This window comes from Dermacentor albipictus, chromosome 2 (genome assembly GCF_038994185.2).
Source record: "Dermacentor albipictus isolate Rhodes 1998 colony chromosome 2, USDA_Dalb.pri_finalv2, whole genome shotgun sequence".
NCBI classification, from domain to species: domain Eukaryota; kingdom Metazoa; phylum Arthropoda; class Arachnida; order Ixodida; family Ixodidae; genus Dermacentor; species Dermacentor albipictus.
Genome location: NC_091822.1, coordinates 130,317,112 through 130,335,245, shown reverse-complemented (window position 1 = coordinate 130,335,245; position 18,134 = coordinate 130,317,112). Strand labels below are relative to the sequence as shown.

At 44.7% G+C, this 18,134-nt stretch overlaps 1 protein-coding gene and 1 long non-coding RNA gene across 5 annotated transcripts in view; one reads left to right on the top strand and one right to left on the bottom strand.

The window, feature by feature from the left end:
- LOC135912514 (uncharacterized) overlaps positions 1-18,134 on the top strand; it is a 91,386-nt gene that overhangs the window by 52,187 nt on the left and 21,065 nt on the right. Inside the window, exons 4-5 of one of the 4 annotated variants that reach the window (XM_065444966.2) lie at positions 2,176-2,335; positions 11,482-11,651. The exons of 2 other annotated variants lie outside the window; for them this stretch is intronic. In XM_065444966.2, the coding sequence (XP_065301038.1) occupies positions 2,176-2,335; positions 11,482-11,651 (330 nt within the window). Of the gene's footprint in view, positions 1-2,175; positions 2,336-11,481; positions 11,652-18,134 lie in introns of those variants that run through there. One more of the 4 variants, XM_065444969.1, reaches the window with a different exon arrangement.
- Positions 1,048-11,625, bottom strand: LOC135912515 (uncharacterized). Its single transcript, XR_010567707.1, has 3 exons — positions 11,519-11,625; positions 8,824-8,899; positions 1,048-1,269 (listed from the first exon to the last, which is right to left on the bottom strand). It is a non-coding gene; the product is annotated as an uncharacterized lncRNA (long non-coding RNA).

Here is an 18,134-nt window from a genome sequence, read left to right as displayed (position 1 = left end):
TACGCGCATTGTCCACTCCTCGCTCAATCAAGTCGCAGGCGGAGCCATTACAGCGATCTACCTGTCGCTGCTGATACGAGCGTTATGCGGGTGTGCACTGTAAGCACCCTGTAGCATTCCTGCTCAGCTGCATAATGTATGCGCTGGTCTGAGCGGGACTGGCAGTGAACACAACAAGCTGGCTGACCGAGCTAGCTGGTGATCCGTAATGAGCCCGTACAGTGTGGCAGGTAACATGGCGAAGAAAACGAGACCAGACATAACCTGTTGCTTCCAAGTGACAACTGATTGGTAGGCATGCCGTATTTATACACGTGTGCAACAGATCAAACGAAATGGTTCACATACAAATAAAAAAACAATCAACAGCAGCTTGAAAACACCTTATCAATCACTGTCGCCTAATGCGCACGCTTCCCCCTCAGAAAAATCACGTTTCTTTATCAGGGAACGCTACCATAACTTTGTTGATACACATACAGTGCTTTCCAGCCATTTGTACTGCTTTTGTAATCACGCGTGTTTGCTCTTCGCAGAGCTCGCAAACCGCTTCGCTCCACTCGAAAAGCCAGTACAGCCACACGGGCTGAAATGAGGAGCGGGATTGAAACCTTTATTTCTATAGCATTTTCTACGCATGCTCTCATTAAGGAATCTTGAGGGTCTTGTTATGAACGATAGACGGCAGACACCTTAAGACGCGTCTGCCATCTGAAATCATTGCTGAATTCAGCTATGACACAAGCGTGTGAACTGTTGAATGATATCTGCGATTCAGCTGTTATACGGCACTGCAGGCGTAACCCGCGACGTAAATGACACCGACTGCCAAATGTGACCTCCAGTGTGAATATTAGTGTAAGCGGGAGTAACTCGGGCATATTAGGGAGAAAAAACGCAGCGCTGATCTACAGCTTTGTATGTCTCCGGAATGCTTGTCTACAAAATGAAAAGTTTGCTGCGGGAAGGTTCCATGGTGCGTAATGTGAGCCCGTCCTGCAATAAAGTGAAAAGACTCGCACAGTGCTAAGTTGTTTTGTTATGCAGCAAAGTATTTATTCGTAAACTCATTCTGCTGCTGGCAAATCCAATTATAATATTCTTTTACCATGAAGTGCGAAGGCATTTCTCTTCTATGGCTTCGTAGTGGGCAAAACTGGGACGCTATAATACAGTGTCGCCGAAATCCAAGCATTTGCCTCTTTCAGCACCCGGCACCCATACGCAGATGCAGTCGCCTGCACATGTGCCGTTCTTTGACGCTTCACACTGAAAACGTAAAGCATTTCGTTAACTTTGTTGCAGCTGTAGTAAACAAGAGACTCGTAACGGTCAGTATTAGGTCACGTGATTATCGTGAAAGTTTGGTTAGCGACAATAAATGAACTGTGCCTGAGACAATACAACCATACTCTAAATAAAACACAATACAACAATTTCTTCGTTATGTTTTGAAATCTCATTTTAACGTTCATTTTGGCGGCATAACAATATTTAGTCCAAATAATGTGGAACTGCGAAACATAGTTCCAGCGCACAATTGAACAAGGACGAGGAGAGAAAGACAACACGAACGTCCTTGTTCAATTGTGCGCTGGAACTATGTTTCACAATGCTAATCATAACCAACTAGCCCAGCTGTCCATACTTAGTAATGTGGAACGTCAGTAAAGAGCAATTGTCATAGCAGTAATGCGCTTAACATGTACAATAACATAATGATTGGTTGCTTTGTCATGAAGAGAATGAAAAAAATAATCGCTGCTGAAGTTGGCCACTACGTTCTTTTTTCACTTTTCGTTGAAGGGAACTCATAAAGTTACCACAAGCATAACCTACCAGCCAGCCTTAGTGGCATCGAGATACGCATCACTGTTGGCACCTCTCCTCTCTTTTTGAATTTTTTTTCACCAGTTCTGCACGTTCTCGAAAAAGCGGGCTTTGTTGCTGCCTTGGTAGTAGCGGCTAGCATTTCTCTACCCTAGTCATGGCTATTCTTTTTTTTGTGTGTTGACAGCATTGGTGAGCTGTGACTTTGCTTACCGTTTCTTTAGCAGCACAGAAATATCCGCACAGTGCACTCATGCTCGAGACAAATATCAAAGTTATCGATGAGCTGTAGTGTTGTTAATTTTGTAAACTGGCTATATTTTTTAGTGAACACCTTTATTTCAGGGGTGGGCGAATGATCAAAGTTTCAAATACCAGTTGGTGACTATTCGTACTGACATTCGAAAAATAACTATTCGGGTTTTTCACATCATTACTGTTTTTCGTTCGCTAAACAAGCCATTGGAAATTACGAGAAGTGAGACAACGGCCAAAATTTTCGAAGGTATGCAGAAAAAGTATGTACATTGCAAGTTTTCTCTCCTCTTTCGCAGTGGTAGTATAGATGACAACCTGGGAGCTTTACTTGTAGCCTGTAATATAGTGTCTTTGCCATCTTACTCTACGACCGGCAATGTTTTCCTAGCAACGTGCCCTTTACCTGTGTTTACGACAGACAACTCCTTGAGATTTTATTACACAACATCTGAGGACTTTTCTGCAACTATTTACGAAATTTTTTTGTCGGGCTTTATTCCATACATCACCTATTATTTGCTGGAAACCTTGTTTGCAAGCAGGTTCTAAAGAATTTGAGAGGTTATTTGGGCACTCTTTTCAGTGACAAAGTGGGAGTATACATTCAAACAGGGGTCATCAGGTGGGATAGCTGCATTTTAGCGCTATTCAGTATGCGCTTGTTACCTAAGTATCAAGGAATAAATATTCCGGCTAAAGTACGTTTGCGCTTCTGTATATGACCATTCGGCAATCGTTACGTACTATTCGTACTCTATTCACATCCAATAAACATGATACGCGCCCACCTGTACTTTATTTGTCTCCTTCTACTGTTCTCGCAGTCGGTGGTTAATGGTTGTAAAAGGCACCAATGCAATGGGCACGTGCATTTGCTTTAGGGGGCACGTTTTGGCGAACGCTAATTTTGAGAGCACTTTAACACCCACACGCTTTTCAAATAAGTACCACAAGAGACGTGCTGGTTAAGAGAGCACTTCTGTACGGCATCCTGCTCTCTGCCTGCAACAGGGCCTATAGGGTACATGAATAGAAAAAAAAACAAGCTCTACGTAACTAAACTTACTACCCGCCGTGGTTGATTAGTGGCTATGGTGTTTTGGTGCTAAGGACGTGATCCCGGGTAAAAAATCCCGGCCACGGCGGCCGCATTTTGATGGGTTTGAAATGCGAAAAAAAAGAAACCGTGTACTTAGATTTAGGTACACGTGAAAGAACCCCAGGTTGTCAAAATTATTCCATAATCCCGCACTACGGCGTGCCTCGTAATCAGATCTGGCTTCTGGGACGTAAAACCCCACAATTTTAACTAAACTTACCGCAAATAATGTACCTTGACAAGCGCATCATTCCTTCATTAAACGATAGAACTGCCTTGGAGCATTCGATAATTTTAGTGCTTTTAGAGTAATCGTGGATGGTGTCGGCGCAGTTTATTTTAAAACGACATGAATTTATTTTGCTTTTCAATTACGTCCTGGGCTGCTAGCTCTAGTCAGAGGCTGCGTGCAAATATAAACTTTCTAAGAGTAAACTTTTTAACCAAATATGTTAAGCTATCTTCTGCTGTTGCTAATAAAGTATCACAGTTTTGAAAAGAGCATATTTTGTACGTTTGAGCTTAATTTCCCCGGAAATCGAGCGCATAATAAAGATTACTGTTCCATTTTAAGGACATCACTTTATCTTCAAGATTACTTTCTGGATTCTCGATGGAAGTGCTACTTCAGTTTAATGAAAAAAACCTGTACAACTTCCACTTTTCTTGTTCACGCCTACGAAATTCCACCGACGATCAGTCCGGGCATGCGAAATGGTTAAGTTGAGAATCTTAGTGAAGCATCAAGTGGCTGGTCTTTCGATTTGTTTGATGTTATTGACACTCTTTGTTGTCCCCTCTCTAGCAATGCGACCCGTCTAAAATACCTAAAAAAATGCAAGCAGCAATTTATAATAATATGTGATATCAAAACAGCCGATGTTTAGAAAGCACATTTTAATGAAGAGCTGAAGAAAACTACGTGTATTGAATATTCAGGGAGGTACTAGTAGTATTCAGCATTTGCATTGTGCTTGATTCAATATGCAGCCATCATGGGAAGATGTTGAATAAACGACATTGTTGACTTCGTTATAACACCCTACTACCAGTAATACTCGACCGTCGTTCATGAACTCTGCAATGAGTGTTACTATGACCCATTCTACGACTCATAAAGTAGAACTGCACCTTAATCAAGAAGAATCCATACAACAGCTGCTCTCTTTACAGACACTATGTACACTGAACGGACAACAATTTGGTACATTCAAACTGGTTCGAGCACGATATACCTTTATTAAATGTGAACAGGATGAATTAAGATGAGGATATTACAGTGAGGGCCCTTTGACGATCAGGCCATAATCAATTTTCACCTAAGCGTTTGTACAGTCAACCTCTAAAGATTAGGAACCACGTGGCCTCAGAAGACAGTTTCCGAGCAGTTTGTGCATGTAGCCCGTAAAACCTAACGTATACTGTAGTACATGAAAAAACAGTCTCCGTTACTGCTTTAGGTCATTTGGACCGTAAAAATACTACATAAAAGAAATAGTCCCAAGCCTGTGCGGCACACGCAGCACAGTCACAGCGTAAGCTGGAGGAGCGACTCCATAGGAGCTCTGTTTTCGGCACCACGTACACAGGGTCTTCACGGTAAAATCTCGTCCCATCGTTTTCACGAGAGCGATTTGAAGTTATGAACTGTGCACATTGAGTCGACTGCGAGCTGCGGATTATGCTGCGGCTTGTCCTGCTCACTGCAGAGCAGCTTGCTCTGCCCGTTGTTGCCTGGTTGCAGCAGCGCACTTAGCTCTACGATTCGCGTCTTAGAAGCGGTTGATAACTTATAAACAAAAGTTACTGCACTAAGCAAACGAGCATTAAGTGACAAACACATGACCAATACCGGCGCCCAGACATGTTGTTTGTGTCTCCCTTTGTCCTCGTCTGATTACCGCCATAACTTTTATTTTAAGTCATGAACCAACTAGCTACAGTAACAAGTCTTGTTAAAAGTGATTCCTACCCTGTGAGGAGGCGCCATAACATGTACCGAAGAATAAACAGACGTATCCAGACTACATGGCGCACATGTCACATCCCTTGACCCGTGCCACGGCACGTTGCTGTTGTCGATAATGGCCATAACGGTAGGCATGATCATCCCATTCGGAATGGGATGGTGACAAACACTCACGTATTCCGCTTGAGTTAATTTCGTGTAGTATGCAAATGCTCCATGCGACTGCTACGTGCGACTGCTACACGCAGGGACGCCTGGTGAAATATAACGGAACCGCAATGCAAAATTTGTACGCGTCAAGGCTACGCTGCGCGGATGTCACATCACATATCACCTGGCACCACACGAGGCTAATAATGACATTCTATTTGAAACAGGACGGCCACAAGAGTCACTTATTCTAGTTGAGCTAATCAAGTGTTCCATACATAATTTACATTACAGCAATATTTACACATCTCCCTAACCTCCTTTTCCTGAACACTTGTCTATCTGCCTTGTACCACTACCTATACCACTGCTACGGGGCGTGCCACTTCGTTCACTAATGTGCAACTGACAGGCAAACGGCGCTCCTATGGACGCCACACGGAGTCCATCTCACATCGCAGTGCAAGTGCCACGATACGATGCAAATGATGAAGATGAGACCAGCTTGATTTATTCAGCTACACAATATGTATTTTTCAAGCATTACTGCATACGCATCCTTAAATTTCGTTTACAGAAAAGGTGTTAAGGGGTGCTTCCCTAGTATGGAGTACGCGTGTAGAAAAAATCCCGAAAATAATGCAATAACGGGCCGACCCGCGGCCGAGGTGGAGCAGGCGTTATGCACGGGGGCCGATCCCGAAGATAGTGAAATGCCGGGCCGAACCACGTAGGAGGTGCAGTTCGCCATTAAGGAGCCCACATACACAGCTTCCCCCTTCTTCACTGAGTGGAAGGGCACTGAGTTTTTCCTTACGTAAAGCTTCTCTAACTGCCTTTTGCTACTATATGTGCATATAATACACGGCGTTCTACGTGGTGGAATAATATGCGGCTGCACTGCAAAATGTACACGTATTGACGCTACGCGGGGCGCATCTCCTCGCGTGTCTCCTCGCACGCAAACACGCGTTCATAGGGAATTTTCCGCCGCATGCTACCAAGTACTGGTGTAGCTCAATCGCAGACTAACTGCCTCCTGTGCTACGGGCCCGGATTTAATCACCGTGGGAATTGGATATCTTTTAGAGCGCAGCTCTTTGGCGTCGGTTCCTGGGTTTCGCGTCGTCGTCGGCGTTGTCGTCGGCCTCGTAACCAGCTCCGCCCCCCTTTCATCCCCCCAGCGCTAGCAGCGACCGACTGATACCGCTGGATGCCGCTGACGCCGCTAGAGAGTCAAGATAACGTGACTGCATAGAACACCGTCGCCGCCATGCAGAAAGAGGAGGAAAGGGTCCCCCCCCCCCCCCCCCCTGTTCTTGTGTGGCGGATAGGGTGCTCTTCAGTTGCCGACGCGCCGGTTATTTCACGTAGGCCCCGGCACGTCGACGAATACGTGACCACCTTCCCACGGCTAGACCTGGTTCTTAGCGCTGCGGAAGCGAGGGTATCATATTGTTTGTGTCGGCATCGGCGGCGTTGTCCCTGAAACCAACTCCGCAGCTGGGGTTGACTGACTATCGGCGTCAGCGGCATCAGTCAGTCGCTGCTATCTCTTCCCTCCTCCCTTTATCGTGTTGTCCGCTTGCTGCGCGCGCTTCTGCCCCCATCGTTTGCCGCTGGGTGTACACGCCGCCCCCCTCCCCCCTCTTCCTGCGAGTCTCCGGTTGTCAAAGCGCTTGCTCGAACTTAATTCCTTTCTTCGCTCCTCCTCCAATGCAACCCCTGTGCGGTGGCAATCAGAGAGCCAGATCGGTGGCGGCGGATCTGTATATGTGCACCGCCCGAGCCGAAATCGCCGCTGCCGTTCGCCCTGTGCGGTGGCAATCAGAGAGCCAGATCGGTGGCGGCGGATCTGTATATGTGCACCGCCCGAGCCGAAATTGCCGCTGCCGTTCGCCACTGCGAAATTATCTGCCAGTTCTTTCTGAGCCATGAGCGAGACGACCGATGGAAGTCCTCCGTCTGCTGCTGCTGCTGCTGCTGCTAAACGAGCTGCCAGAGCAGAGGCCCAGCGCCGTCGCCGTCAGAATCCAGAGGTGCGTGCCGCCGAAGCAGAAGCTTACCGTCGCCGCCGTCGAGATGATCCAGGAGTACGCGTCGCCGAAGCAGAGGCTAAGCGCCGCGGAAGCGGAGGCTCATCGCCGCCGTCGAGAGCAACCAGCAGTAAGCGAGGCTGAAGCAGAAGCTCATCGCCGCCGCCGAGAAGACCCTGCAGTTCGCGCCGCCGAAGCGGAGGCTCATCGCCGCCGTCGAGAGCAACCAGCAGTAAGCGAGGCTGAAGCAGAAGCTCATCGCCGCCGCCGAGAAGACCCTGCCGTTCGCACCGCCGAAGCGGAGGCTCATCGCCGCCGTCGAGAGCAACCAGCAGTAAGCGAGGCTGAAGCAGTAGCTCATCGCCGTCGCAGAGAAGACTCTACCGTTCGCGCGGCCGAGGCCGAGGCCAAACGCAAACAAAGGCTCGCAAACAGTCAGGGTGCAACAAATGCTTTCCGGCGACAGTTTACAGACAATCCGTTTGGAAGTGTGTGTTCAGTGTGTGATTGGCTCTGGTTCCAAAATGACGTGAAACCGCTTCCGGATACGTGCCGTGAGAATCTCCGGTGTGCGTTTCCCAACTCGGACTTGTGTCAATTCAGACTGTGTTCTTCATGCATGCAATCTGTGCGGAAAGGTGACATTCCTCATTTTTCGACAACAAACGGTTACAAATATCACTCGAGGCCAGCGCACCTTCCACAACTTAATGCGGTGAGTGTAAGACTCGTATCTATGTGTTGCTCGATTTCTTTGCCTCAATCTATCGAAAAGGTGAAACAGCTTATTTGCTGCGCTCAAATTTCGCATTAGGAAGTAACGTAATCGTCGGTAATTTTTTTTCTCATTGCGCCGATAGCTGCTATGGACACCGGGCACCGTCAACGGCGGATACAATCGCCAACTGAAACGGCTTTTAGAATGCGCCCAAAACAACTTACTCTGTAATAACGCAGCAGCCATGAAAAATAATGAAGTAATGCCTCAAGGATAAACATTTGAAACTTCAGAAGACCAGCTCAAGAATTGAGACTTAAGCACTTCGAAAAGCAGAGATATTACAACCCTGGACTAAAGAAGTGAAATAATTGATTTTATCACTTAACGTGCATGCAGAAGAACACTTTCAAACAACATTTCAGGATCGCCAGTAGCCATTAGTATGAAAAAACTTGTGCCGACCGCGCTATGATATATTAAAAATTAAATTATGGGGTTTTACGTGCCAAAACCACTTTCTGATTATGAGGCACGCCGTAGTGGAGGACTCCGGAAATTTCGACCACCTGGGGTTCTTTAACGTGCACCTAAATCTAAGTACACGGGTGTTTTCGCATTTCGCCCCCATCGAAATGTGGCCGCCGTGGCCGGGATTCGATCCCGCGACGCTATGATATATGCGGAATGCAATCGCAGCCAGTAAATGTGAATAAAAGGTGCGTAAAACCGCAGTTGTAATGCCGTAAGTGTGAATACTTACTGTCTCTGGACACTCCTTCAGTTGAAGGTTGTCATCTTCTCTAGATTGCACAGCCGATCTACAGACGCACATGTTTCTGAAAAAAGGTCGTATGGTTACCGACATCAGACAAAGAATAACGATCACTGCTGAGTTTCAAGGAATGCAGTGGCATATACGCCCAAAAATATTTATTAAGGAGAAAGCCTTAGGTGGCTCTTTGCAATGGGTCATACCTGAAAAAAGCGGTGTTTAGTCCATGTGGCTCAAAAAAAAAAAATGATGCAAGAAATATCACCACGAGGAATAGCTCATACCCGCGTCAGCAAGCAAAGATGCAATAGCTTAACATGAATGAAGCATCGAAACAAGAAAAGAACGAAAGAAAGAATAAAGAACGGAAGAAATAAGCAACCAAGGTAAAAACCAAGAAAAAGAACCAAGAGAGAAAAAACGAAATAAAGAACGAAAGACGGAATGAAAGAGGGAATGGAAGAGAGAATGAAAGAAAGAACGAAAGAACGTTTAGATGCTACATTAGGTGCTCATACGTCGCATAGAGGCAGCCGACCGATAGCGCCATACATTTACTTTACACTGCATATCGTTAAGCCTTGCAAGAAGAGTGACCCCTCCGATCATGTAACCTAATGCATTTCCACGTGTGGAGCAGGCTTTCGCCTTCATGTGTTACAGGAGTGTAAAATGCTTCATTATTTGTTTATCTGTGGCGTAATAATAAACTCGCTATCAATTTAAAGCATCTGTGCTAAAGAGAAGACAACACGCTATAGTAAAGCGCTGTACACGTACTGCAACAAGTTGACTGTTACTTTAGCATGCGCTAAAGAGGACGAAGGCAAAAAAAGCCTGTGCATTCTCGAGAGATTATTCAAATTGCTGGGTATTCTCGTTCGATCGCGTTGTCACTTCCTACTACTTGCTCTCTGCCTCCCAAGGTCGTTAGTTCAGGTGCCTAAATAAGTATACCCCAGTTAAGTGTGCCTCAATTAACTTCGACCTAATTAACACCAAAGGTCGTGTGTTCGAGTACCATGAACGGTTCAGGGTTTGACTCCCAGCAATGGTCGTGTGTTCGAGTACCTGAGCTAACTTTAACTTAGTTGCCTGTGCCCTAATTAACGTCCATAGTCGTGAGTCCCAGTGCGTTAATTACCTCTATCCTAATTAAGGAAGTGTTTATTAGGGCACTCAAACCAACGAACTTTGTTGGTGCAACTGTAGTCTCCCCAAGATGTAGTGGCATCATGTGGCAAGGGGGCACCTTAAATAACTGCACCTCAGATAACACTGAAGGTAATTGGTTTGAGAGCCTTATTTAACTATATTGATATTAGCTCTATGTTAGTTAGTCTGCCGTAATTAGCAGCAAATGTTGTATGTTCGATCTCACCATGGGTGGAATGCTCGACTCCTACCAAAGGTATTGAATAGGAATGCGTTCTTTAATGCTATCTTAACTGCGCCTTAGTTAACTTCACCTTAAAGCCAAAGCTCGTGGGTTAGAGTGCCCTTATTAACTCTATCTTAATTAGGGTGGAGTAAATTAAGGCACTCGAACCCACGACCTTTCTTGGTGGCAGTTTGGTTGCGCCAACACATTGTGGCACTATGTTGCACGGTGGCCCCCTAATTAACTTCACCTTAAGTAACACCAAAGGTCATGCATTCATGTGCCTTAATTACCTACATCGTAATTGAAAGTGGCTTAATTTGCCGTAATTCACACCAATGATCTTGGATTCGACTTCCACCAGACCTAGTGGGTTAGACTCCCAATTTTTGCGACATTGAAGTTTGGGGCCACTAAATTTTCTAGGCAGCAAAATTTTCGACCCATGAGCCATCTAAGGTTTTCGCCTAAAGACCTTTTTTTCTCTTTCTCATGTCGGCGATGACCTCGGTGGTCTCTCAAAAGTCATGCGATTCTTAGTTGGAACAAATATTAAAAATTAGCCGCACTACTGCTTATCGCCTCAACTGTATATGCTGGGTGGCAGAAAGCATTACTATTTCACCCTTTTCTTAGTTTGTCCGCAAAAATCCATATCTTTAGTATTGATCACAGAGACCAGTTTAGGACTCACCGAAAAGCATCAGTATACTTAAACGTCCAGTTTCTTCGACTGATTGTCTTCGGTGCAAGGTAAGCTGTGTGCCCGAAATTACGCACAAGTGGTGAAACGCCCCGCCTGAGTGACGGGCGTATATCCTTCTCTAGCAGTTACTTTACTTTTACATTCCTATTCAAGCCCCATTCTCGTAGCTAGAGCAAGAGATAGCATACATAGAGAAAGGTATTGTTGCTTACAAAGGATATTTCGTTCTAAATATTTGTCAGCTTGACCAAATGTGTGTGGACATATGAAGTTACTAACAAAAGTTAGAGCAATATTTAATTTAAGTACGCCAGCAAGTTGTGCACAGGAGCACGAAATATCCATTGCTGAGAGCGTAGCGCTTGTAAATTACTAGGATGTCTCCTTCGTTTAGGGAAATGATATTACAGTGGGGCACTTGTTTTAGGACAAGTGAGTTCAGTTTGCTTTGTGAATTATTCAACTATATTTCATTCTACGGAATTGGAAACATGAGCGTTCTTTCCTTACCATAAATACTTCTTTGAAATATTTTGTTTCCCCCTATTGTAATTCACAGGTTCATACCTAAAGAATTTTGGGAAGGTGGTACCTACATGGCATGCAGCACAAGAAGAGCAAAGACGGCCAAACGCAGAGCCTTGTATGAAGTCATTCTTCTCAGTAGCCACCGGTCTCCTTGGGAAGCGTGATGGGGGCCAGGCAACCATCCTGTTTTATAGCCCGTGACTAGAACTACAGCTGCTGCAGCTATAAACTACAGCTGCTGCTACTTCCGGTTGCTTCGGAACTCTTTCATCTGCAGCTGCATCAACATCAGTGAAGTTTCCGCAGGGGGTTCAAAATCCTTAAGCAAACTAAGTAGCATTTAAACAAATTGAGCTTTGTAACAAATAAACCGGCAACTTGAGAGGCATGCTTTTTAATTTATTTTGTCCCTTTTGCTCATGGGCTACCCTTTCTCCCTGATAAAGTAAGCATATACATTAAAAGGTCGGAAGCAATTTCCTGAACGCTTGATTTACTAAACACATGGCGAATGCAATTGGAATTTACAGTGCGGGAGAACTTCCGCTATTTCGGGAAAGGCAGAGAGTCTACGTTTGAACTCTAGCGCTCCGAGGTCAGGGGTGACTTGTCGCCTTACTAATGTCAATAACGTGAGAACAAAATGTCAGATTGGTTAGAAGAGCTCTGACGCAGCGCGCAAGGGAGCACTGTCCTTGAGGAGGACAAAAAAAAATGTATTCTCGAGAAGACAGTTTGATTACTATTTCCGCATGGCCATGGGCTCTGTCATGCATAAACTGCTAAATTAAAAAGAAATACGTTAGAAAATCTAAAAAGACAGGATTTCATTTTAGAGGTTTAACCTGTCCTATGAAGCAACCAGGTTCTAACTCGACTAAGTCGTCCTTCATTTTAACGTACAAACCTCAACTCGACTTGCGTAAAAAAATATCTACGGAGCCCATCTAACCACGACTGTGGATTTTATTCTCATTAGCACTCAACAATATAGACACCGTGGAACCAAACGCACCTTTATTTACGATCTTTGTAGTCATTAAGAGACTTTATTCGCTTCAGGTTCTTTACTAATTGCGCATATGTGGTATCGGTTGCTCCGCCTTGGAAGCCGATAACGCGCCGGCAAGTGGCAAGCCCTAACTGCAACGTAAGCTCTGTAACCGCTTTAGGTGCAGTCGCCACTGACGTCATAGTGGGGTCAAAGTGCAATTGTTTTATTTTGTATTGGATGACCTCACGCACTTTGACACGCCGAAACTGGAAGGCTTCACTAAGCGTGACCTCCCTAACGCCGCCTGCGACGACCTGCTGGCCACCACACACAACAGCGTCTGCATGTTACGAAAGAGCTACGAGAGGAAGAGCTACGAAATACCGCTTCCCAACCGCAGCCGTTGTTCCCCTGCAGGGACTTTAGAATCAGCACATCGAAATTCGAAAGAACGATGGCGTAATTGCATAGGATTATTCCGTAGGCGCCTAAATTTATTTTATTTTCTGGTAGACGAGTGTTTATTCTTTGTTTTACAAGTAAACTGTTGCCATGCGACGCTACTCTCGTGCGAAGCAACTGAAAGCGTTCGCTTGCACGATTGAAACCTGTAAGCGTTTTATGTGGGTATTCCTGACGTGGTTGCATGGTCTAATGGGTACAGCATCAGGCTCTTGTGCTGAGAAAGCCGGGTTCGAAACGAGCGATCGCACACGTTTTTTAAGAGAGACGTGGAATAGTGGTTAGATCGCAGCAGACTAAAATGTGGGTAGCAAGCTGACTCCTAATGGCAATAAATAATCACCTACATCGTCGACGAAATAAGACGCTTCGCTCCGAAGCGCTGTTGTGCTGAATCTCAACGCCAGTCCCACCACGCGTTTGCATTGAATCGCCTGGTGATTGATTACACTTAGTGATTCGTGAACAGAGAGCGCTTGAGAACTCATAGTAATGACAACCACTTCTGCACGACATTTCGAAATCGTTTACGGCCCATGTCCTTTTCACGAGTAACGAGTCAGGTTGAAAGAGAATCGCATACATATATTCTCGTGAATTTGCTCTTACATCATTGCTGAAACATGGACTCAAATTTCACGTGTGTGCAGTATGCATGCTTAGGAAAATGTTCAGTCAGTATGGTTTATTTGATACGTTTAGCATGCAGAAAGGTCAATCCGGTTGTCCCCGCACGCCTTTCCTCATGCGTAACGCGGCTTGAGAGTACCGATGGCGTATCGGGCTTAACAGCATCCTGTATCATGACAGGCTTTGAAAGGTAACAGTGGAAAACGGATAAAGATTTAAGCTAACAAGCTCAAATACCACGAACTCGCCCAAGCTTTCTTTTTATTATTGTGGCAGAACGTAAGCACCTGTTATACGCTGCAGCATTTCTTCACAAGTATTTTGTTTAAATCCACCATCAGTAAGTTATGTATACTGGAAGCTATATGTGAATAACCTACCTGAGGTCAAAAGCCATGCATTCTTTCTGCTCTAAACTATCGGGCTACTTGGACGAAAGCATATGTGTGAGGCTATTACTGGAAAACTGTCTTAATTATTTTCAGGGACATACACAAAATAACCTAAGAATACAATTTCTTTGAGTGCCTCTTGAGCTAAAGTTTTGTTCTTCTGTCTGAAGAACTCATGCATCTCCTCAAATACCCTACTCACCCTTTGTACGGAAACTTGTATAACGTGTCGTTAAACACTGGGTCGTTTGGAATTCGAGTACACCACAACTGTGGCGTGGCTTTGGCGTTGCGATGCTGAAATCGTGGTTGTGAGTTCGACCCCGGAGGGGGTAGCCACATTTCGTTGGGCCAAAAATGTGAGAATGCTCGTGTACCTCGATGCAGATTGCACGCCAAAGAAGCTCAATTAGTCAAAATGAATCAGGAGTCTCTCGCCATGGTTTTCGTCATGTAATTTTTTTAAATAATGGGCATTAACGTGCCAAAACCACTTTCTGATTATGAGGCACCTTGTAGTGGAGGACTCCGGCAATTTAGGTGACCTGCAGTTCTTCAACGTGCACCTAAATCTAAGTACACGGGTGTTTTCGCATTTCGCCCCCATCGAAATGCGGCTGCCGTGTGGGATTCGATGCCGCGATCTCGTGCTCGGCACCCCCAACACCACAGCCACTGAGCAACCACGGCGGGTGGTTTTCGTTACATACAAGTCTCTGTTTTCGCACGCATTGGCTTTAAAGTGACATTTGGTTTTGCTTTTCTTGCTGCCTAAGTGCGTGTATTCAGCGCAGACATGTGTCACATATCTGAACGAAGTGGGTCGTGGAAAAGCATGTGAGATGGTTAGTATAGTTTCTGCACGGCAACATTTATGACGTAAAGGGTAGCGCAGCTGTCATTGTTGTGCTGTTCAACATCAAGATCCCATGGGGCTCGTAGTTTTATGTTTGTGGAATACGGAGCGTTAGTTGTTCTGTTGTTGTAAACGGTTCCGTTCCCTGAATCGAGCAAGTGTCTGTCTCTGTAATTTTGTGATTTGCTCTCCAATTGGTAACGGAAGATACATTACAAAACCCTGGACAAAATATAGCTTGTTAAGTGCGCTTTATGTAAAAAAAAAATGTGATAAACAATACAAGCGTTAACCGCGCTGAAGCTCGCTTTTAGACCGCTTAAGGAAATATTGTGCCTCAGTTGTAGCTCTATCACTACCCCATATTTGCTTGCATAGCAGGTGAACTGAAAGAGCTGCTTTAGTTTTTTACCTAAAAAGGGCGCTAATTATTTGGCAGCACAACATAAAGTATGCGCCTTTCATATCAATTGTTAGCGAATAAAACACGTGGTCACATTTGCGTATCAAGTTCGTTTTCAATAATTTTTCTCGCATTCACTCTCTGTGCCATTAAATATCTTCTACTTTTTTAGGTAATATAGGGGACTGGACGAAATCCTAGTATACATAGAGAGAAGCTTGCCTTAGTAGGACAGTTCAATGAAACTAACTGCGTTATGCAGCTTAAGAAGAGCGATGGCATTCGTGTAAAAGAATTCACGTAGATGTTAAGGCTTTCCCTAGGAACCAGTGCTCTTGCGTTCATGGCAAAAATATACAACACAATAAAAAAACAATTAATATGCCCAGGGATATGCAGCGCTACCCTTCCGAGGAACATGTCGCACGTACTTCCTCAAAGCAATATGTTTACATTATACATCTACATAAGCAACTATCAACTCTTTACCAAGTGATCTTGTCTAAGAGCTCGGAAGGCACTTGATAAGCTTTAAGCGGCCTAAGGCTCGCCCATGAGCTTCTTGACGGATGCCGCACGCGTTTTATAGAAGTTGATGTTTGCTTTACAAAGAAGCACCAGGGCAGGATATTCTTCCGTTCAGCAATGATGTAAAACAACAAAAACACTAAAACAACAACAAGCCCGCCATTCTTTCAGTTTCATTATATATGGTCTCGCCGGTGAACAAAGTGCACGACCACAAGATGCGATCATTTTCAGTTCTTATGACTGTGTCCACAGTGTTTTTCCTTTGCCTTCATCAGAGTTGTTATAGTGGACTTGTTGCAAAAAATAAGCCCAATTAAGTACTCTGTTGTACCGTGTAGGCCTGGCACAATTTAGCCAGTCAATGCCCTAAATATTACACACACAGAAAGGCTCACAAAACCATGAAGGCGGCCACCAAGTTTGGAATCACCAGAGCTTCTTCTAAGCCCCTGAAGCTACCCTGATTATGCCTCAAGATTAACGAATAAGTGTCGCGCGTAAAACCTTGGGCGATGTTTTCTCACAGTTTCCTAGATCCTGTTTATATCGGACCTGTTTGCATCAATCAAACTAGCTGGTGGTGTAATAATTACACGAATATTGAAAAAAAAGTATTTCTTCATTTTTATTTATTCAATACTGCAAACCTTGTAGAAGTCCAAGCAGGCTCTCTACAAAGACAAACATATAAAATATAAACATACTTAGGTTAAAAATATGAAAGTGTTACGAAAGGCAATAAAGAATCATTCCAATCGCTTAGAGCACAAGGAAAAAATAAAAATTTGAATCAATTTGTTCCTGCAAAATACGGTGTCAGCGAATTAGGATGATGGTGGCGAATATGCTTTGATGCTGAAGACAACAGATAGGGTGATGGGTTAATTACTAGGACCCGACTGCAAAGCAAGAAAAGGAATTGCAAACGTAGAGTTTTCCTTCTTTGTTCGAGACATGGAATGCATTGGCCTGCATTATTTCAGAGGGGAAGCCATACGGAGAACAGTGCGAGCAAATGAACCTTATGGCTTGTCTTTGTACTTTTTCGAGACGGGTAATATTGTCTTTAGTAAACGGATGCCATACAACGGACGCATACTCATGTTTCGGTCTAATTATTGTGTCGTATGCGTGTAATTTTACACTTCGCGGTGAACTTTTACACTTACGCCTCAAAAATATGCTTATTGTAAGGCAGAAGCACAAATGTTATCTATACGTGAAGTGAAGGATAAAGTATTAGTAAGTCTAACACTTACGTACTTGTATTGAGTCGCTTCCTGCGGCGGGGACGAAGCTAGCCAGTACGTAGAAAAGCGCGAAGCTTTTTGGCGAGAGGAGCAAGGAAAGACAGTTTTATCAGCATGAAGCAGCACATGCCTTGTTTCCTACAATTCAAAAATGTCAGCGCGAGCGGAGTTAAGAAGGTTCTGAGAGATAAAAACAACTGTTTTTATCTGTTTTTAGGATCAACAACTGTTTTTTAATTGTTTTTATCCTTGACAGCAGCTATATATCACTATGCCAAGAAATAAAACACTCAGTTGTTAGTGCGCCTACGTGCTGTCTCGTGTTCCCCTTCTTCGTGTGTTGTTCTTTCGGCGCCGTCTTTGTAATAATTCGGTTTAACACCATACTCGCCGCGCTTCCAAGTGGCTACGGAGTAGTTGGGTGCAATTGCTCTGAATATATCACCTGCTAAGTCAGCTGCAATTGTATATAAGCTTAAACAATGCGCTCGTCTAACAGTGAGCCGACTTTACTTTGTCAAAACTTCAATAAGCTGGGTGCCGCAACATCGTTATTTAGGCTTAATTGTGGGTGATGGCAACTCTTGGCGTCCTGCTGTTCAATACGTACGACACAAATGGCAAGCCCTCTTTAAGTATGTGGCTGCCTCGACTGCTAGGGGTGCTGGCTGCGACAAAACAGCGGCTCTCTAGGTGTGCCAGTCATCTGTACTCTCCGGAATGATGTATGCATTACCAGTCACGATAGTGCCACATAGTTTGATGGCCCAATTGGAACGTAATCATCGCGTTGCCCTTCGAATAATGCTCTGGATTACTTCGCGAGGCGCAACCAGCTGCATTACTCGCTGAAGCGCGTCAGTTACCGCTGAGGCTGCAAGCAGGAGAGAGAGCTGTATATCATATTGAGTATAGGCCCCACGCATTGAATGGCCAATCGCTTCTTGATTGTCTCATTCAGCGGCCGTTATCTCACGTGGGAAAAATGGTGGCATTATTTATGAGTATGACTGACATTTCAGAAGATGCTGCTTCAGTTAGGCCTCCAGCTACAAAATAAATCACGAAAGACGCATTTACAATTTACCTCACAATGCCTGACATGCAAAAAAAGTCTGATATACCTGTTTCGGCAACATTGCAATTTTTGCATTCGCACATCTTCG